The sequence below is a fragment of the Myotis nattereri genome (genome assembly GCF_964212035.1).
Source record: "Myotis nattereri genome assembly, chromosome: 8".
Lineage (NCBI taxonomy): Eukaryota > Metazoa > Chordata > Mammalia > Chiroptera > Vespertilionidae > Myotis > Myotis nattereri.
Genome location: NC_138083.1, coordinates 71101633 through 71123650, shown reverse-complemented (window position 1 = coordinate 71123650; position 22018 = coordinate 71101633). Strand labels below are relative to the sequence as shown.

At 52.0% G+C, this 22018-nt stretch overlaps 1 protein-coding gene and 1 long non-coding RNA gene across 10 annotated transcripts in view; one reads left to right on the top strand and one right to left on the bottom strand.

Moving 5' to 3' along the window:
* PTPRT (protein tyrosine phosphatase receptor type T) overlaps positions 1–3756 on the bottom strand; it is a 943168-nt gene extending 939412 nt beyond the window's left edge. For all 9 annotated transcript variants that reach the window (XM_081096943.1, XM_081096945.1, XM_081096948.1 and 6 more), the window contains exon 1: positions 3492–3756. In XM_081096943.1, the coding sequence (XP_080953069.1) occupies positions 3492–3579 (88 nt within the window). In that variant the 5' untranslated portion in view covers positions 3580–3756. The remainder of the gene's footprint in view (positions 1–3491) is intronic.
* A 143-nt stretch (positions 3757–3899) lies between these two features.
* On the top strand, positions 3900–14631 carry LOC308523063. Its single transcript, XR_013996287.1, has 3 exons — positions 3900–4086; positions 6021–6132; positions 8942–14631. It is a non-coding gene; the product is annotated as an uncharacterized lncRNA (long non-coding RNA).
* The last annotated feature ends 7387 nt before the right edge of the window (positions 14632–22018 follow it).

The following is a 22018-nucleotide window of genomic DNA, read 5'->3' as shown; positions in this document are numbered from 1 at the left end:
ATAACTATCCTCTCTTACAAATGAGAAGCTGGGGATCCGAGAAGAGGAATGAAGTGCCCGTGCTGGCAAAGCTAGAGAGAAAAGCAGTGGCAGGATTCAAACTTAGGACTTCAGACTCCAAAGCTCATCCTCATTTCTCTCTGTCAGGCTGCCTCTCGACTTAAACGCCCGTATCGCTCACCATGGTTGCCAAGAGACGCCACCATCTCTTCATCCTCATCATCAATAAATATTTATCAAGGGCCCACCACCTACATGGCACTGCTCGTTTCCACAGCAACACAGTCGGAGAGTCATGGGAGTATCCCATGCTTAAAAGAACAATGCTGTAATGCCCTGTGATCATGGCTCTGAAAGGTGACGGTTACATATGACAGCAGATGCCTCTCGGCTGGCAGCTCGGACAGAACCTGCAGGAGCTGTGCCAGGGAAAAGCAAGAAGAAATTAAGTGGAGGAGAAAGAAAGGTAGCGCGTTGTAACCCAAGAAGATGGTCTGCTTTCACTAGGAATGTGTTTGCAATTGTTGCTGAAACAGGATCCAAGCCAGGTTTGCACGTTAATTGTTCTTTTATTAGGAAACAAATCGAGCAATCCACGACCGAAAGTAAAATCTGACTGTACTGCTAACAGTTCCCCAGAGGTCTCTGGCAATGATTATTGAGTTAAATGACTACACTGCTAACAACTGCAATCGCAAGTCAGCCCCCTCTAGGATCCATTTTTGCTCTCAATGTATGAAGGCTGATACCCAGTAGTAAATGGACCAATTACCCCCTTATCCATTTGTTTAACTGCTTCCCTCTTAACCCATCCTAGATCATGTTTTGCCACAACTCTGAACACGCTGAATTTAAATGCTTTTTTACTATCATTCCTTACAAAAATCATCCTGTCTCATAAAACACGTCTTAGAGTAAGGGAGAGTGACAGGCTTACACCATGGACTTCCGGACACAGTGACCAACATGGTACAGCAAAACATACCACCCCAGCTGTGTGCTAAACGGAAGCTTACAGATGTGACGTTGCTTTCCAGAGTGGGAATTTTCATATTAAAAGAATATAGAGAGCATGCCATTGAATTTAAAATGTATTATTTACCCAAACTTGACAAAAGTTTCAAATAAGAGGCTTTAAAGGAAATCAAGCTATTGTTATATGTATGCTTGATATGGATTCCAACAATTTCTGTATTTAGAAAGAAATGTAAAATAGAAGTCCATTTTTAAAGGTCAACATTTGCAGCATTCCTGCATCTACAAATGTGGATGTTCATGAGGGAACCTGGGAAAATCATCTAATTTAAATAGTCTGGTTAGCCTTAAACCAGAATGAATAGATTATACCGGAAATCCCCATTTTTACAAATGAGGCTTAGAATACACCCCGTCTCCAAAACAATCTACTCCCACTCATTGAAGGAGCCCTTGGAACAAACGCAGTCGCTTGCTCAGTACATGCTATAGTAGATTTGCAGAAGCCACCGGGCTCAGGTAGAACCCAAAGAAACATATGGTGACTTAACAGTCGATTTCTTCCCAAACTGTACTCCAGGATTGCTTTTCTTTCCCCTGTGTTCCAAAGACCAAACAAAAGAAAAGGTGCTTGCTCCTCACACTTCTCTAATGTTTTAACAAAAGGCTGCTGAATAAACACATTACTCATTTAAAAATTGAAAAGAAGTTCTATTCCAGAGATGAAAGCAACTAGATTTGCATTTTAACAGTTGTGGGCGAGCGCCACCTGGCGGGAGCCTCCTGAACCGGCGTGCTTTCAGCACCGAACTGGTCCCCAACCCGCCACGGTTTTACCGCACGCTAACCCAAGAGCGGATTCAGTGAGACCCATGGTGGAATATTTCTGATACTGTTTTTGCTGCGAGAACGTGAGCACACACTATTAATGTGGGCCAGGACTTGGAGGACAGGAAAATCTAAGGCACAAATCATGCCCGGGCCCACAGGACTGTCACCAGCAGCCGCCTCCCTTCCCTCCTTCGCACGCCTAGTACGGACCCAAAAACCTGGAAACGAAGACGGGAGCACCATCTTTAGAACAGGGCCGTGGTTGTCCCTCTTCTCTCCCTTGCTAATCCGACCTCTCATCTTCACACGCCTCAAAGGAGGCGTCCTAGTCGCCTAACTTCTCCGCCAGGGAAACAGGCTGTCCCTTCACCGAAGTCCCACATTCGGCGCCCATTTCGGTTTGGAGCAAGGGAGTCCCCAGTGCATGTCCCATAGAAGGTCACTCCGGCGGTTCTTAACTTCGGAGGCCGCCTGTTTAAAGAGGAAACATTCCCCCAACGCTCCCTGCCTGCCTGTCTGCTGTCTTTTTCTTTCTTCTTTCTTCCTCTCGGCGTGATAATACAATGGGCACCGCTGGTAGTCAGCCATCCAAAGAGCGCCCTTCCAAGTCCCACCTGCTAAGCTCAGCCTGTCCCTGTGATCCCAGCAACCTCCCTTCAGGGTGGTCACTCCAAAGCCAACGGGAGCTCAGAAACTTCAAGGTGATTTTGAACTTGGAAGCATACCTTCGCCACTTCCTCCCTTCTCTCCTTCCCGCCACTGCTCTTTTGGGGGTTCAGGACCGGGAACTGCCCGTGGTACAGTTTGGTGGTATGTAAGCCCCTGAATCGTGGGGGTCTCCTGTGCATGCCAACTTACCATCGGGAATATACCAGGGCACCACACACACACACACACACACACACACACGCTGAGAATTGCCCCTGCTCACCTTCCCTCCCCATGGTCAAACCCAAATATGAGTCCCCCAAACTTTTCAGGAGCGGACATGCTCACAGGTCAAAGCCACTCTACTCGAAAGGCCGTTAACAGGGCGCCCATTTGCTCTAGAAAAAAACAAACAAACACGGGGGGGGGGGGCGGTAGAGGTAGGAAGGGGGTTTGCTCGCTCTGTGACTAACACAAACCCCCACAGGTGCCATCGGCGCTTGTTTGAGGACCAGCTGAAGGGCGCAGCGTGTACAGAGAGAGTCTCGAGCTTCCTGCACCTCCCGGAGAAAAGAAGCCGCAGCCCCGGCAGCCCCGCCTGCTGGCGGCCAGTCCACCGCACGAAAAGCGCGCGCTGCCCGGGAAGCTGCGGGGCGAGAACGCTCCCCGCCGGGCGTCCCAGCTGTTTCTCATCTCGCCGCCCCGAACACGCAAGTGACGGATTCCGAAAAGTGGGAGGCGGCAAGTGGAGATATTCGCAACAACCGCGGAAAGTTACTCCAGCCCGTGGGGGGCGGGGGGGTAGGGGGGGGCCGGCCGGAAAGTGAAGCGGAGAACTTGGCCAAACGCGCGCGGTCGCGGGACGCGAGGGGCCGGGCTCGCTGGCCCCGGCGCGCCTGGCGGCGGCTGCCGGCGTCTGGAGGCCGGGACTCGGGCTCTGGCCACCGAGACCCGAGCCCCCCGCACCCGCACAACTTTCTCCTCCGAGGGTCCCGCGGCGCGTCCCGGGAGGAGCGCGGAGCGGAAAGCGCACTCACCTGCGGCGCTCTGAGCCCGGGCGCCGGGCAGCGGCGGCAGCTGCAGCCGCAGGAGCAGGCTGAGGGCGAGCGCGGCGAGGCTCGCCATCCGGGCGGCGGCGGGCGGCTCAGCCCCTTTCCGCGGGGGCCGGGGCCGGGACTGGGGCGGGCGCGGGGTGGCCCCGCATCGCCGGCGCGGCCGCGGGCTGTGCGCGCCCTGGGCGCCGGGCGGGCTCTGCCGGGTTCCCGGAGTCGGCGCCGCTGCGCTCCAAGCCGAGGCGCGGCGCGAACTGAGGAGGGAGGCTGGGCGGGGGCGGGACGCGGGGGGTGGGGGGCGTTCCGGGGGGCGGTGTCCCCCGAGTCCTAACGCCGCCGCCGACGTCGCCCGCCCTGGCGCTCCGCCTGGGCCGCGCACACACCCTCGCGCGCACGCCCGCGCCAGGCACACGCTCGCCCTCAGCGGGGTTGGCCGGCTCGGCGCCTCTCGCACAGTCACGCGCCCACACACATCCCTCCACCCGCACACACACCCGCACGCACACGCCCCGCAGCTTCCTCGCCTCTTTGCCCAGCGCTGCGCCACGCAGCCAAGCATCGTCTGCCGGCTGGGGCGCAGGTACGGGGAGGGGGGGCGGAGGGGGAGGAGGGAAAAAGGGGAAAAGGGAAGAGCCTTTTGAACTCGGAATGGGAGAACAGGTGAGTGAGGGCGGGGGGGGGGGGGGCGGGTAGGTGCGACGGGGGAAAGGGGGGAGGAAGCCAGGTGAATGGGGTGGAGGTCGGGGGTCGGGGGAACGGGCATCTGCCCTAAACTGGGGCAGGCATCTGCTGGCGAGGGTCTCAGGCCCGCCCTGAGATGAGAATTTCACCTAAGAGTCAGCACCTCCCCACCACACACACACACACACACACACACACACACACACACACACGCTTCTGGGTTCATGGCTGACCACGCTGCTATCACCAGCCCCCCCACCCCTCCCGCCTCCCATCAGCCGCCCAGGTATCCCTCTTATTCACCTACATCTCTCCCTTGTCCTCACCCCCACGTTGGAGGCACAAAGCGGCACCCCTTTCTCTTGCTACCTTACCCCCTTCCCTTTCTCCAGAAACTGAGCCATGTAGCTTTTTCCTTTTTCTTCCTGGTCTGAACAAAGACCTGCTTGGGGCTGAAAACCATAGATCAGAGTCAAAGCTGTCCCTTGGCTGAGACTCTCTGCTCTCCTGGGAGCGGGGCTCATGGACCCTGGCCTGGGGTGGGGGGTGGGGGACTGGGCTCTATAAACCAGGGGCAGGGACACCTGGGCAACGCTCAAGGGACTTACTCCGTGAACGTGGCCAAAGCTTCCTCCTGTGTCAGGACAGCAAGCCCCCCCCCCCCACACACACACACACACACCTCTCATCCTTGTTGGGATTCCAAGAATTGGACTGGACAGACTTTGGGGGCGAGATATGATCAGGCATGGCCAGGATTTCCATAGTGGGGAGCCTCGGTTCTGGATTGAGCTGCTACAGCAGAGAACACCTCTCTCCCCCAGTTTCCACCAGGTGGAGTGGGTCAGTCCCCTTGAACGAGATCCGTTAACACCCCCCACCCCTCACTTGTAATCCTAGGCCCTTGCTTCCATCCTCTGATTCCCACCACTACCCCCACCTTCAAAAGGTGAAGGGCGTGGACTGGTCTATTGGAATAGCCAGTGTGTGTGTGTGTGTGTGTGTGTGTGTGTCTTTCTCTCTCTCTCACTCACACACACACACACACACACACACACACACACACACACTGCCAGGCAGGCTTCTCAATGTCCTGGTTCCCAGACCCCTGTCGGGGGAAGTGGGATTGCACAGATGGGCATGGTGGGAACTTTGAGTGGGACCTTTCACAGGCTGCCTCAGGGATTCTTAATAATTCTACAAATCCTTAACGGAGCACTTAACGGGGCGCCTTGCTCTGTGCGAAGTCTATGGGGAGGCAGAGATGAATGGCCCTCAGGACATTTGGAAGGGGAGATCCCTTAGGCTCAGAGCTAAACTGCTGGCTGTTCCCTACCCTCACCCAGGGCCTGCAGAGAGGCCTGACCCCAGCCCATGACCTATGACCCTAGGCACGGCTGACCCCAGCCCATGACCTATGACCCTAGGCACGGCTGATCGCAGGGCACGGCCAGACCTAGGACAGCGGGCCATTTCTAAGCCAGTAACGAGCTTGGTGTCACACTTCTAACTTGTCCCCGCTCCCTAGGGCTCCTATTCATTCCCTCTCGAGCTTTCTGAGAAGTATAAACAGCAGTTCTCAGTGTCTTCAGAGCACACGCCCTCCTGCACCCTCCTGAGCTTCCCACTATGTTATATCGCTGCCCGAAAAGCTCCCAGGTCTGAATGGGGTTCGTGGGGCCCCGAGAAAGGCTCCATTCCAAAGGTCGAGCTGGGGGAGCAAGCCCAGTGCCCGACCTCGGCCCCAGGCTGTACGTGCCCAGGGTGCGCCCTGGCCCTCCGTGCTGTCCCAGCCGCCCTGCGCATCCAGAAACGGCCCCTCTCTTCTTTCAGGAGCACCGGCTCTCACCTGCTCCCAGCAGGGCTCTGGCACCAGGCACACCGCTGAGCTTTGGCACCTGCTGTTCCCTCTGCCTGGACCACCCTTCCCAGCATCGTTTCCCAGGTAAACTCACACCGGTCCTTAAGGTTTCCTGTGAATCTTTGGCCAAGACGCACTTCCTGCCCAAGACCTGCTGCCAAAACCCCGGGGCTGGCCGCTGTGGCGATGCTTTTCACACTGTAGGGATGTGGTTTCTCCCCTTGGTCAGTTCCACAAACCCCAGTTCTCACGTGACAGGGCTGCTGGGTGACGGGAGGGAGAGGGCTGGCTCAGGCCACAGATGCCTCCAGCCAGGCCCCCTCTGAACTGGCTTCTCCCCTCCTCCTTCACAGGAGCCCAGTGCTCATTAGAAAAGAGGGGCTGCTTCCCTGTCTGCCCCCATCAGCCTGGGGAGCTCAGGGCTGGGCTCGGCCTCAGTGCTGGAGCCAGGAGCTGGAGCGGGTGCACTGGCATTCTGCCCCTTTAATTCTGCCCAAGAAGGCAGCCTCTTTCTTACCTTGGGGTGGCTCGGCCCTTAACCCTTGGGGACCTTTGGCCAGACCTCTCTGGGCCTCAGTTTCCTTATCTGCAGTGGCCTCCCTTCCAGCCCTGGTCGGGGCCGAGACAGGAGTGGTCAGACATTTTAGCTGCAGATCTCTCATCCCAGCAGTCTGAGGGGAGGCCTGCACCTCGGGGCATCCTGTCAACAGGCGAGCTTGCGGTCTGCCGCGTGCCAGGGACCGCAGGCTGTGGGCTTGCAGCTTGGAGCTTACAGTGTGGGGAGGAGACTGGACGGAGAGAAGGAGGGAAAGGGCGGGGAGAGGCAGAGATGGCCTCCCTCTGTCCCCCAGCCCCTCCCCTGTCCCCAGGCATAGTCAACCCTCCGGTGGGGAGCAAAGCATGGGGCGGGGGAACTGGGGAGACACGCTGGGCCAAGGTGCCTCGCTTCCCCAATGGGAAAGGCAGGTGGCATAACTACTGTTTTATTCCCATCTTACGAATGAGGAAACTGAGGCTCAAAGAGGGCAACCACCCTGTGTAAGGAGGTGGCCAAGGCATGGCCACTCCATTCGAGAGAGCCTTTTATCTTCTTAGTGCGAAGCAGGCACCACTAGCCATTTCAATTTAAAAGTTAGAAATTCCATTTTTAGTCATACTAACCCCACTTCAGGTGCTCAGTGGCCACGTGTGGCCAGTGGCTGCCATATTGGAGAGCACAGATATAGAACATTTCCACCATCACAGAAAATTCTGTTAGTGCTGCTCAAGACTGCCCATGGCTGCTTTTTCTAGAAAGTTCCAGGTGACTGTGCTGCTCTAGAACAGAGGTCACACCTCCTAAGTTTATAAATAAAGCTTTATTGGAACACATCCTGTGTATTGTTTACACATTGCCTGTGGCTGCTGTCTGTGCCACAGAGCAGCGCTGAGTCACTGTGGCAGATTCCGGCAATGCCCACAGAACGAAATGGTTGGCTCGTGAGGTTACCCTTGTCTTGCCCTTTACAGAAGTTTGCCGGCCCCCTCTCTCCAGGCAGTCCCACCGCACGGTCTGACAGTCATTGGTCTAAAGCTGGTTCTCGGAGTGTGAGCCTTGGACCAGCAGCACCAGCAGCACCTGGGAACCTGTTAGAAATGCACATTTTCAGGCCCCATCCCTGACTTAGGGAATCAGAAATGCTGGCGGTGGGGCCCAGGAACCTGTGTTTTAACCAGCTTCCCTGGACCTTCTGATGCAGGCTCAAGTTGAGAACCACTCATCCAAACACCATGCCGGAAATGCCGCCCGGTGACGGGCACAGGGAAGGTGCTGCTCGGCTCCCGTGGGAACAGAGGAGTTTGGAAAGATGTCAGAAGAGTTGCAGCCCATTTGCTGCCCGGCCCCTCTGCAGTGATGAGGCCGGCCCACCGCCAGCAGGAGAGGACCTCCCAGCCGGCTGTGCCCATGCCCAGGCCCCCTCCCCCCGCCCGCCGGCAGCCCCGCCCTCTCGCAGGGTTGTCAGCACATTCAGAGCTGTCTCCTCACATAAATTCATGGACCAGCTGTCTCTTTTAATCTGGTTGCAAGATGAAACCATTAATGGATGTCAGACACATTGGCAATGATCTCTTCATTAATTATTTCCTCCTTTCTGAGGAAAAAAAAATTAGTAACAAGCCACCATCAATAATTCAAAAATACAAGTTAACCTTTCTATTAACAGAGTGGCTTCTGCACACACCACGGACTTTTCAGAGCCGGTAGTTCTGGCCTGAATAATGTTTTTATGGCGGGAACGTTAGTGCTGTCTGTCAAGACACGCGATTATAAATAACCCACATGCAACTTAGAAACGATAAGTATTTTTCAAGTGTAACCTCATGAGCCAACCATTTTGCCCTGTAACAACGTGCTGTATCCAGGGGTAGGGCTGCGTCCACCAGCAGGACTTGACGGGGGAAGTATTTGCAGGGCGAGGCCCTCGTGGTTAGAAAGATTTCCCTTGTGGCGACCCACTGCTTCGAAGCCGGCTCCTCTCTCTGGGGACACGAAGAAGCCCGATTTTGGTGACTGGTTTGGGTGTCAGCAGGCTCTGGGAAGCATCCTCTATCCCTTACACCCTTCCTGCTCCTCCTCTTAGATGATTTTCAGGCCCCCAACACCTCGTTCCTTCTCTAGAACATGCTACGTTTGGGGTGAGGCCTTGCACCTGCCCACACCCCCCAGGGCTCCGTTTACCACCGAGGTGACCATGAACTAGTTACTCTCCCGCTCCAACTCTGTTTCTCCACCTGTGAAATCGGGGTGATTATTTCTACCTCGCTGAGCTGAGTGGGAATTAAGTGAGTTAATGGAGGTGAAACACCTACAAGGCTTGGCCCACTCAAAAGATACTTTCTTTTCTATTCCAAGTCGTAGATTGGCCACACCACCCAGCCTTGACTCCAGGCCAACTGTCGCAGACATCTGGGTGACAACACAGCGTGGAGAGCCAGCTGCTTCGTCCTTGGGCCAGAGCACCAGCACATGGTCCAGACTATTGGCAAGCAGACCTCCGTGCCGGAGAGGTCCTGCATGGAATGCCGGACGGCGGCTCGCTTTGCCTAAGTGGGCTCTGCCAGACAGCTGTTTCTCTTAATTAAACACACACACACACACACACACACACACACACAATTAAGTGATGTGTGCCAGGCACCGTCCATGGGTGTTCATGTCTCTAACCTGTGCCCAGCCTCTTGCTGAGCAGTGGGGATGCCAAGCTGAGAGGTCCCGCCAGCACACAGGGGCAGGGTGGTGACAGTGTCAGGGTTTGACTAATGGCCTCAAACATGACTAAGATATGGCCCCAGCCTGGACTTCTTGCCTCCAGGAAAGTGGTTCTCTAATGAAGCAGGAATAAAGCCTCTGCTCTCCCAGCAGCCTGGTGTCTTGGAGGTGGACATGGGTCTTGTCAGAGCACTGAGCTCCCCTGGGACTCTCAGCCCCTCTCCTTGTCCCTGACCCCATCCCCGGATTCAGGAGGGTCCCAGGTAGTCAGGGACTCACCAACCACAGGTGGAGTGAATTTGTTGCTTCTCACATCTCCCAGTGAGCTCAGCTCAAACCTCAGCTCCTCTCCACCTCCTCTCCCCAACCACACCCTACACAGCAGTCAATGAGATCATCATTCCACAGCCTTGTCACCGCCAGCTTAGAACGCTTTGCACATGCCCCATGGCCCTCAGAATAAACTCCGTCACTGGCTGGGCCTTGCCTGCCTTTCTGAGCCCATTCCTCCTGAATTCACCTTGAACTCCCCCTGCATGGAGCCCTCACCAGGTAGAGAAGGAACGAAGGGCATTCTGGGAAGCTGGAACAGCTAGGCAAATGTTCACAGATGTGAGAGTCTGAGCATTCACCAGGACACCTGGAGAGGGTGTGGTGGGCAAGCGGATGGTACTCTCCACATCGGTCCGTGGGACACGCCCATTCCAGAACCACTCAGGGTGTTGGTTAGTATCACGTGGAACCGAATCAGAATTTCTAGAGCAGGGGTAGGCAACCTTCTTTCTGCCAAGGGCAAATTGGATATTTACCACATCATTCTCGGACCACACAAAATTATCAACGTAAAAATTAGCCTGCTGTATTTGGTCCAACATTTAATTAACTCACCCTTAATGCCTTGGCAGGGCCAGACCAAATGATAAGGCCCGCGGGCCGGACAGCCCCAGCCCTGCTCTAGAGGTTGAGGCTCAGGAGTCTGAGTTTTAACTTGGACACTGGCACGTTGGTGAATGGCTGATCAGTGTCAGGAACAAGGGGAGGTGAGAGCCTCCAGGGACAATGCTGAGCCTTCTGAGGCCAGGCCTGCGTCTTGACCAAGTCTGTGTCTCTGGCACCTATAAGGGCTTAGAGCAGTGGTTCTCAACCTTCTGGCCCTTTAAATACAGTTCCTCATGTTGTGACCCAACCATAAAATTACTTTCGTTGCTACTTCATAACTGTAATGTTGCTACTGTTACGAATCATAATGTAAATAGCTGATATGCAGGATGGTCTTAGGCGACCCCTGTGAAAGGGTCGTTTGACCGCCAAAGGGGTCGCAACCCACAGGTTGAGAACCGCTGGCTTAGAGGATGAGCACTGAGCCTGGAACACATACATACGTTGTACTTTAGGCAAGATTCCTTGAGGCCATCCAACTCCAACAAGCAGTGAAAACACAGGGGTCCAGTGATGCATTTAGCTGAACAGCTCATGAGCACGTTCAGGCAAAGCTGGATCCAGGAACTCAATTGCCATTCATTCTCTCTCCCCACCCACCGCTCTCCATGTCTTAGTTGTGCTTCTCTCGGTGGGTAGTCAGGGACATTGGACAATGAAAAGTCCATAAATAGTTCTCACAGCTTAGCACTGTCACTAAAAGAGAGAGAGAGGCCACTTGCAACACCCTTGCCAAACTTTAGTGAGGACGCTGGCTGATTAGAGTCACAGTCCATTTCCTGAGACAATCAGTTTGGCCAGGGAAGTGGTGGGGAAGACAGTGCTCTCATTGGCCAGCCTCGGTCATTGTCCACCCCTCCATACTGGGGACGGTCACCATAACTGCCCCCCAGTGAAGCCTGATGGAGGGGGGAGGAGTGTCTTCTCCACGGGATCTTGGGTAGTCAGGTGACATCTATCCACCTCACTTATGCATCAAGATGTTCATTAACCTCTTTAATGTGTGGTCTATAAACCTACCCACGCACACAAGGTCTGCCCTCTACTTATCTACCCCTCCTCCCACCCCACACCCCATTCAATCCCCATACCTACATAGATCCCCCCTGAATTTTACACAGCCTCCCTCCCCTTCCTCTGTGCCAAAGCCGAAGTGTTATCCTCAAAATGTTCTCCACCAGCCAGCTACTCCATCGCCAAGCCAGTGAAATAAATAATTCTTTCCATTTCAGAGAATGGCATCTGTTTTATTTTTTTTTACTATGCTACACAGAAAGACATTTCACCCAAAATGATAGCAGCAAGCTTCAGCCCCAGAATGTCCCTCACCCCTCCTGGACCCGATGGGATGGTGGCGGAGGAAGCCCAAGCCAGCGACATCTTTCCTTGGCTTGACAGGGCAGGCTGCTCACGGTTATCCAAGCCATTCTCACGTCAAGGAAGACGTTGATAAATCATTATTTCTCTAAGCTAAAAAAAAGAAAAGTGCTAATACCTCAAGGCAGAATGAGAGTGAGTTTGTTGAAATGAATGTGAAGAATGGAGGGTACGATCTTGGAATGTAAAGCCACAGGAAATACCGTCTGGGAACACAGAAATCATCTGTCTTATCTGGAAGCCTGTCTCCAGAGTGGCAAGTGGAAGGACTGGTTGGAGGACAGAGTGGGCCCCGTGCTCTGGGGAGGGGGCTGCAGGGCAGAGGGGCCAAGATGTTGCTTTACCCCAAAACACCATGCATCACTGGCTGCCACCGAAGCTTAAAGACTGGTCATCTTAGGGATGTTCCCCTTGGTTTTGCCTCTGCCTTCCTGACATGCTTGAACTTGAGTTTGCTGTGAAGCAGGCCTGCAGCCAGGAGGCTTATGCATGATTCACCCTACAATTCTCTTATTATTCTCCCATTTACGGGGGGACGGGGAACTGAGGCACAAGGAGGTTTGGTGCCTGATAGTGTATTTAGTTTTTGCTTTCCTCTCATCATCTCCTGGACCTTTTAAAATCGTGTTAATCGTGTCTCCAAACCACACACCAGGAATATTAGAATTAGCAGGAAACTTCAAGCGTGACCATCTCAAACCCCTTGTCAGTTTACAGACATTTCAATAGCACTTTTCCAGTAAACAAAAATAAGTTAAGTTCCATTTACCCAGAAGCCAGATTCCCTGTAATCAGTTCTAAGCAACATTCTCCCCTGAGCAGGAGGACGCACAGGTGTAGTTTGGGTTGATTTTGTTTCTTTGAGGCTTTGTTTTTCAAATGTCTCAGGCCTTTCCTACTGCGGGAGAAACTGAGATATGATCATGAAAACCCTACAGTCCCCCAAAGTCCCCACATTAACAAAGGTGATGCTCCCCAGGGCTCAGGGGCTGTCAGAGCCTCTGCTCCAGATACCCGCCCTCGGTATGATTCTTGTTTCCTGTGTGAAGAACGTTAAGGGCCCGTGAATGTTGTAAAATATAAATGCATGGAATTTCACAACCACTCAATAATCAGGTTTCTCCATTCTGATAGGAGTAAAAAGAAAAAAATCCAGAATTGGCGAATGTTAAATATTTCCTTGCCACTAATAATGCTTCCCCCTCCTTTCCTTATTTCCCTCCTATAACTCTTCTAACATGAATTTATTTTCTATTTGAAAGCCAATCTCACTGGTTATTAGATATTCTCCCCGCTGTCGCTATCAGTAAATTATTAAACAGCTGACCAAGCTTTGTTTTAAAATGATCCTCTTATGAAGCTCAGTGATACATTTGCCATGAATACTGAATGGCACCGCGGTCCCTAAGGACACGTGAATGATTCCTGTTTACTACCTGTAGCAAAACGTGCGGGCAATTAGCAGTAAGAACTTGACTTGGATCATGGTCACGAATGAGGCCCGTACCTCATTTACCCGGCTCTCTCTTTACTCAATAGACTCCCGCCTGGGAGAAGCCTGTTCAGTTTCTAGCCCATGTCACGAAGTAGCATATAGACCTGCCTTTTGTCATTCCTCACCTCCTTTCTTGTCCCCCCACCCTTGAGCCTCCATATACCTGTGGGGATCCCCTCCTTATTTAAAGAAGCAGCTGGTTTTGAGTGAATTTCCCTGTAAAGAAAACAAACTTGATCCCCATCAAGTTAACCTGACCTGTTTGTGGCTCCACTTCCTCATCTGCAAAATGGAAATCAGAATTCCTACCTCCTTCATGGAAACAGCGCTGAGCACAGTGCCTGGCAGGCAGTAAGCACTCAGGAGCTGGTAGCTACTTTTTCCCCCACTGACTCCTGCACAAGTCCAGACTCTCCAGGTTGTAAGTGACAGAGACCCAAAGTCACTTCAGCCAAAGAGGACACGCATTAGTTTAATCAAATATTGGTTAATCGATCAAGCTCTAACCAGGAAAACAGAAACTGCTTCGGGTATTTACAACAGGAAACTGGTTATACAGGTGATAGGGGAGCTGAGAGCCCCCAAAAGGATAGGAAGGTAACAGAAATACACATAAGCAAAAAGCCACTCTTCGCCTTAAGACAGACAGACAAGGGCACGTGGTCATACATGGAGGCGGGATCAGGACAGCTGTATCCAGGAGGAGCAGAAACCAAGGAGGACACTTCTTTGCTGCTGGAGAGAGAGGAAGGAAGTCCCTTGCATCTCCTTTCCCACTGCCCTTCCAGCATCCCATCAGCTCCTCCCCTTGGCCAGACCCAACTGGAAGCCAGCGGAAACAGGAGTCAGGGAAAACCCAACTCCAGATTGTCTGCGTCCAGAGTGCCGGTAACCACTCTAACATAATGTCTCCCTATATAACCCCATGAGCACCACCCCCATTGAGGATACCTGGGTTATAGTCCCTCCCCAGAGGCTGTGATCAGCCCTGTCCTTGGTCCTGAGGGATGTCAGGGGCCCCAGTTGGGTGGTGGGTTCTTCATTGCATTATAATTCCTGGGAATGTCCACCAGACGTGCTCCTGTGAAGCACCCTGCATGCAGCATGACGTTGTCAGCCTTGAGCACCCGTTGGGAGTTACGACAAAGAAGTGGTGGGGCTCCAGGGACAGGATGGTACCCTTAGGGCTCAGCCCCAGGCGTTGCTGGGTCAGGAAGGACCAGGAGTCACTTGAGGAAAGCAAGCCTTCACTTTGCTCCCACGTGAGTGTATTTTTTAAAAAAATAAACATTGAAAAGTGGATGCCGAATCTGGAAACCAGGCTCCGCGAGGCCCAAGTGCAGAATCCGGTTGAATAATCAATCTGATCTTTCAATGAATGATCCTGTTTTGCAGCAGGCTCTGGAAGCAATCTGCTGTATCTTGTTAGGAAATCTAAGTCTACGAATGAGGGGAGGCTCCGTGGAGACTGTGGAGTCAAGACTGGGTGCTGTTCACCCCCAGAAGCACTGGCTCGCATACCCAACCCTCCTTCCTCAGCGCCCGTGTCCCGAAGCCTCGAGTGAAAGAGCATGTTCTCTGTGGGAAAGATTGCAGTCTGTGGAATCCGTCTCTTGATAAGGCAGTAATTACTGGGGCAATTTTCACAGATACAAAGGCATTTTTAAATAATTTTAATTATCTGATTAATTATCTAGCCCCTGCATCAGAGGCCAAAGAGGGATAAAACTGTATCAAAACGGCTGCCGTGCCAGGGGGAGGGGAGAATTCAGTGCCCTCTGCAGAAAGCTCCGCACTGACTCTGCAGCTGCAGTTCTGAGCCCTGCGCAGTGCTCACAGAGGGTGGGCCCTGGGCTGGGCCTCAGGAGGCCTGGGCTCCAGGCCTGTCTCCACACTGACCTCTGCATCCTTGTCTAATTCCCTTCCCCTTATCAGAACTCCATAAAACTAGTGGGGGGCAAAGATAGGAGGGGGTACAATAGATGGCCTCTGGGACTCTGTCAAGTGCTGACATTCTATTGCAACATGGGACCTTTTTAAAGTATTGGCAATTTTTCTAGAACAATGAAAATCCAGGCAAAGTTCATGAGCATGGAAGGGCTTTGGTCATACTTGAGGTTGAGGTTGGACGCCTATGAGGACTAAATTAGTGTGGGGAGAGACCTGTCAGGCAGATGGGTGTGTCCCTAAATAAATGCCTACTCTTGGATGGAAAAACGTCACTCCCATTCACTGAGCGTTTATTGAGCACCTTACATATACCTGTGGCCCTGCGTGCAGCATTGTAGAGACGCAGGCTCTGCCTTCAAGTGCTTGCTAGGGGAAGGATGCCTTGCTCAGACGGTAGTCCCACTGATGGTCTATTTGCATGATGACATCAGAATATTCTAGAAGCAGAGATACTGTCCACTTTTACTGACATGGTAAGTCATGCTGCCAGCCTCTGTGTACACCCTCTCTGCCTGCAGATGCAGTGATGGGCCATCTCCTTAAGCGTGTGCCTTGTGTGGGCTGATGCTTTCCTCGGTGGGTGACTGCCTCACCTCCACATAGCTCCCTACACTCCCCCCTCGCTTTGGTCGAGGTTTAAGTGTTGGCAATCCCATAAAATGTCCCAGATGTGAAATTTTCAATCAACGTTGGGACTGCTGACAAAGACCCTCCAATTTGTTCTCTTGGTGGTTCCTCCAGCACCCCACAGGGCGTTCCTGCTGGGCTGCCTCCTGCATGAACCCCGGAGCAGGGTTGCCTGCTTTGAGTCCTTGCTCTGTTGTTCCCTGGCAGACACATAAGCTGTCTATGCCTCAGTTTCCCTATATGAAAAATGTATTGTTATAAAGATTAAAGTTAGCCAGGCTGGCAGGGCTCAGTGGTTGAGAGTCGACCTATGAATCAGGAGGTCACAGTTCAATTCCCGGTCAGGTCATATGCTTGGATTGTGGGCTCAATGCCCAGTAGGGGGTATGCAGGAATCAGCCAATCAATGAGTCTCTCTCATCATTGATGTTTCTATCTCCCTCTCCCTCTCCCTTCCTCTCTGAAATCAATAAAAATATATTTTATAAAAGATTGAAGTATCTGCTCATAATAGATGTGATATGGATAAATAGCTATGTTACTTTATGCAATTTTCCTCAGTTCCATAGGATTCAGTTACTCCATGTCTAAAATGGGACAATAATCTTTATGTACTAATTCAACAAATATTTACTGAGGTCCTACTAGTAGCAGTCACTGTTGTGGGAGCGTAAGATGCCACACTAAATAAAACAAGATCCCTGTTCTCATAGAGTTTGCATTGTCATGGGCAGAAGGGACAGTCAGAACACCCAAATAAATGTGTGATGGAAAAAACATAAAGCAAATTAATGTTGCAGTGGTGTGTGGAGTGGTCAGGAAAGGCCTTTCTGAAGTGATGACACTTGAGCAGTGGCCTGAGTCAATGGAACAAGTGATCTGGAGGCAGAAAGTGAATTGAAGCCACAGGAACAGCAGGTGCAAAGGGCCTGAGGTGGGACCATGCATGCCACGTGCAAAGGACAACTACGAGACCACCATGGATGGAGAAGAGTTGGAGAGGAGAAGGTGGCTGGTGAGATGCCCAGGGGGAGACGCAGAGGCCAGGGCAGAACATGGAGTGTGTCCTAAACGTGCGTGGAAGCCACTAGAGCGACTTGAGGGGAGGGTGGCCAGGGCCAACACGCGGACAGATTACTGTACTGAAGGCAGAAGGTGATGTGCTGTGGGAACACAACATGCCCAGCAAGTTAGACGAGATGAGTTCTTTCAGACTCAGGAGAACAACAGAAGTTGCAAGGAGCAGAGTAGATGGGAGGAAGCCACCGTTTCAAATGAAAGGAAATCTGCGAACATGACATGTACAGGATATATTTGCTGATCTGCCCATCCATTCACTTACCAGTGTCCCCTCTTTGTGCTATGCCCTGGACTAGCTGCTAAGGACTCAGTGGCGCCTGAAATCCAGCCCAGTGCCTGTCTTCAATGAGCTCACAGTGCCAGCCAGCAGGAGGGAGGAGATGGGACTGCTGGTACCTCCTGTCCAGCCACTAAGACTCCAGGTTGGTTTGTTGCTGCAGCGTAGCATAGCTAGGTGCGCCCTCCAGCACTGAATGAGGTGCTGATCATGCGCCGGCTCCTCTCACAGAGAGGCAGGTGCTTGTCTCACATGTCACCATGACGTGATGATTCTCCCTCTGACCGAGACACTCCGTCAGTAAACCCGCTTCGCCTTTACAGTCATCCTCGGGGAGACCTGTGGTGCATCTGGCTACTGTAATAGTGCCAAGCTCCTCCCCATGGTGCGTTGTCCCAGAGGAAAAAATGAAAAACAAAAAAATACGGAAAATCCATCCTAAGATAAAAAGTCATTCCAAAGGACGGCTGTCTAGCTTTCGTGCCAACCAAGCTCTTGGCGGAGCGCTTACTCCGTGCCGGGGACTTTGCTAAGTGCTTCAGGATAATTAGCTCATTTAATCTTCACAACAGTCCGCCGTCACCCTGCACAGAGCCTTCACCTTACTCCTCCCGTGCGCGAGGTCTGGCTTCCAGCTGCCAGCACGCACACTGCTTCACATGAGGGTTTTTCTCCTCCTGATGGAGCCCATTTTACAGCTGGCAGGGCAAAGCAGAAGTGAGAGAATGGACAGCCCACCCCTGCATGTGCACACACACACACACATGCATGTGCACACGTCACACACACACATGCACACACACATGCACTCACACACAAGAGAAGCCCTCAGAGAAGGATGAATGGGAGTCCATGGATGAACCCCAGCCCCTTCACCTCTTCGGCGTGTGTTGTACTCTGTGGTGCGTGTTTCACAGTTCCCCAGGCTCCCCAGTGGGATCGAGTGCCAGTCCCCCACACTGGTGGCTTGCTCAGTAACTCACTGTCGAGTGGCCATTCTCTTTCTTTCCTGTCTCCATTTACCCTTCATCTACCGCTACCTCCCAGTTAACTTCTTGCTCTTAAATCCAGGTCTCAGGGTCTGTTCCTGAGGCTACCGATTAAGATACAGCCCTGGGAGGTGGGGAGGTACCATATTGTCAACCTTATTTGGCAGCCGAGAAAACTAAAACAGAAAGGTTGAATAATTATCCCAACGTCACAGAGCTGGTAAGCAGCAGGTGCTGGTGCAAATCCAGCCACTGGGCTCCAAAATTCACGCTATGAACCCCAACACTCGCTGCCTCTGGCTGGGAGAACAGCCCAAACCACAGCTTCATTGAATCGGCTTTGTGAGACACGCAGCTTGGTGAGCTGCGAGGATTCATCTACAAGCTCCTCTTTGGAGCTCCAGCATGTAATTCAGAAGGGAGTTTGAGACGGTATTTGCTGTGATTTTCAATGCAGGGGCAGCCACATGGTGATCCATCAGCCAGCTCTTTTTGACAGAGAATTGATCTCCCAGGTCAGGAAGCAAACCCCAATTTACGTGGGATGCACTCGGAATGCACCCGCTTACGAGCACAAGGAAGATAAAGCAGAGTCAGTGACAGTTCTTGTCAACGAGCTTGTTCTGGCAGGAGGGGAGATGTGCGCGCTCTGGGCTGAGTGCCGCCGCTGACACTCCAGATGCACGCTTCTTCGTGTGATAAACACTTTGCCAGTGTCTTTTAGCCCTGCCTGTCGGTGCCATGACGTGTCCAAGTCCTCTCTTGATCTGGCATCTTCATCCAATGGCACAAAAGCAAAATGAGTACTTACTTGGTTCCCGGACCATCAACCATTCTCTTTCTTTTAAACTAGATCTCTCTGATTTTTCAATTTTGCTTCGTGTCTGGATGAGTAATTTCAGAACCAGGAGGTTGGTGAAGTCTGAGCTTCCTCACTCAGATTTCTTGCCTTTGCACAAAAAGAAAAGCCCGTTGTAGCAAATTGTCTGTATGATTCATTCATCACAGGCACTGATGAAAAATTTTTTCCTTAAAGACATTTCGAAGATCCTGGACCATTATGGTAGGAAATAAGCCCAGAAAGAGAGACAAGAAGACACAAAGATTTAATATTAGATTTATTTTGTCATTAGAAAAGCTTATTCCTTTTGCTTTTTGGGTGAAATCTGAGATATAGACGATGAGAAATTGAAGAATGAGAGATCTGATCAAAACTGCCTCAGCTGGCCAAAAGATTAACGTTTTTAAAATACAAATTTATTTTTCTTGTGGCAAGATTTCTGTTCTTTATGCATACCTTAGAGAAATTAAAGATCATTTGGCTTCTTCCTGCTTCTCACACAAGTTTTTCATGCTCAACCAGCTGATAGAATTAAGTTTAAAAGTACAAAAGAGAGGAAGGAAGGAGGAAGGGAGTGAAATGGGAGAGATGGAGGAAAGAAAGGAAAAAACAGTCCTACTATGTGTCCACAAGAGGGGCAACCCAAAATACAGGTGGGACAAATGTAGGCTTACAGTTGTGAGTACGCAAAAGAGTTTATTCTTGTGTTATTATTTATTAGTAACTCCATTATTTTCCACATACATGACTGTGACCCTACTTTTGCCCCACCCTGTATTTTGTGAACAGCAGCTAATGCCAACCACACCCACAACTCTCAGTTCACTGTCTTTTAAAGATGGCGATGCCAAAAAAAAAAATGTTCTTAGCCATTCCCTAGGAGAAGGACAAACTAAATGTCACCAGTTTAAAGGAGGCTGGGCAGCTGAACCTTAAAAAACAAGCAGAGTTTTTACAGGTAGAGAGGATAAGATTTTTAGGTGCACAGAAGAACAGAGCCCAGGTGAGAGAGCCAGACACACGAGTTAGTTGTGGAAGAATGAGTGGGTTTTCTTGTTTGTTTGTTTGTTTGTTTGTTGCCATAAGCAGAATGTGGATTTAGGAGTTCATAAGATCCAAAAAGAGGGTGGGGTCAGCTCCTGGGAAAATTGCACACCAGGCTTGGGAGGCTGGACTTCCTTTTGCACATTGGTCCATCACTCTTTCATTCATTCATTCCTTCATTCAGTCAACAAGTATATACAAGTACCATACTAGGCTTTGAGGATGTAGCAGCAAGGTAATGAAAATGGAATAAAGGGAATGACTTTGAAAAAGATTTTAAAAGGAGGATTGAAATCATTGGGTGAATTTAGGAAAGGTGACCATAAGAGGGTGGGAGCTGAGGCCAAAGGTGACCCTAGAGCAGTGGTTCTAAGCCTGTGGGTCGCGACCCCTTTGGGGGTCGAACGACCCTTTCACAGGGGTCGCCTAAGACCATCGGAAAACACATATATAATTACATATTGTTTTTGTGAGTAATCACTATGCTTTAATTATGTTCAATTTGTAACAATGAAATTGGGGGTCACCACAACATGAGGAACTGTATTAAAGGGTAGCGGCATGAGGAAGGTTGAGAACCACTGCCCTAGAGGTAGAGGATGTTTGGAGTCAAGCACCAGAGGGCGCAGGAAGAATGAGAGGGGGAGGGGTGGCTTATGGGCCAAGGGAGGAGCTGGGTTGGAGATACCCTGGGTTGGAGGTGCCTAAGAGCCACATTTCAGTTCCGTCATCTGGGGCGCCCTCTAGTGGACACTCTTGGTGCTCAGCCTGAGAGCCCTGTGTCCTGTCTGGGGACTCTGCTCTGGGGCCGGTGGGGGATCATCCCTAGCCTTTGCCTCTGACAGCTCACATCTGTGGCCTCTGATGACGGGCACTGGACTCCTGAGCCTTTCACAGGCGTGCACATGTCTGGGTGTGGATACCTCCCACCCCTTACTGGTCTCTCTTGCAAGCAGTTCCCTAATAGCTCTCTTGCAAGCAATGCCCATCTCAGGGTCTGCTTCTGGGGAACCCAGCCTGTGTCCAGCACCTGCCACATCCGGGGCCTTTGAAGAAGACCCAGCCTGAGTTTTCAAGGAGCTCGTCGTCTGGTGGGGAGACCGACCTGCACTGCGATTTCAGTACAGTGAGTGAAGGTGCTGGCCGAGAGAGGTGCTGGGGACTTAAGAGAAGGCCTGATCGATGACAAGGTTAGGGTGCTTCCTCCCTCTGAAGGCGGCAGAGAGGCTTCCTGGAGGAGGTGACCCTTGGACTGGATCTTAAAGGATGAATAAGATTTTGCAAAGGGAAGGTATGGAATGGCAATATAGGCAGGAGGAACAGTAAACACAAGTCAGCAGGGATGAAAGGGCTGGGGGAATGGGGTGTGGAGAAACTCCATGTGGTCTCCTATTGCTGGAGCATAAAGGGAAGAATAGAAGTGGTGGGCAGAGACCCCAGATAACCTGGGGACCATGGGAGCCACCTAAGGGGTAGGATTTAAGCAGGAGGAGCAGGTCTGGCCATGGAGGACCGACACATGGCCTTTAACCTATTCTCCAGGCCACAGTGGTCTCCCAGGGGCAGCCCACCACGCCTGGGTCCCCATCCCAGAGGCCCTCAACAGCGCCCATGAACTCCTCCCATCGGCTGACACTGAGACCTGCAAAACAGGCTCCCGGGGGCACATACAGGATAAATAGAAAGTGCCGACCCTCACCGGGAAAACTTTTCTTCTAGTCGGAGTTTCTTCAGAGGCAGACTGTGAGACAAGGGTCTGAGCAGCTGGACTTGACTGGGAGCTGCAGGAAAATGCCAGTAGAGGCGTGGGGAAGGGAGGTGGCCACAGGGGGTGTTATCAAGCATGCTACCACTGTGGGGCCAGGGGCCTGATTCCAGGGGAGCGCTGGGAAATGGTGTGGCACACCCCCTGAGCTTTCCTACCCCGGGGTTTCTGTACCCCAGCACCCAGCCATCTTTGCCCGAGGGCTGCTCCAGGAGTGTCAAATCCCTGAAGGAGCAAAGTACCAGCGGGGAACAAAATACAGGGGAGACGCTGGAGGTCAGGCCATGCTGCCAGAAGCGGTGAGGACGGAATCTCACCACTTAGTGAGCAGGCGAC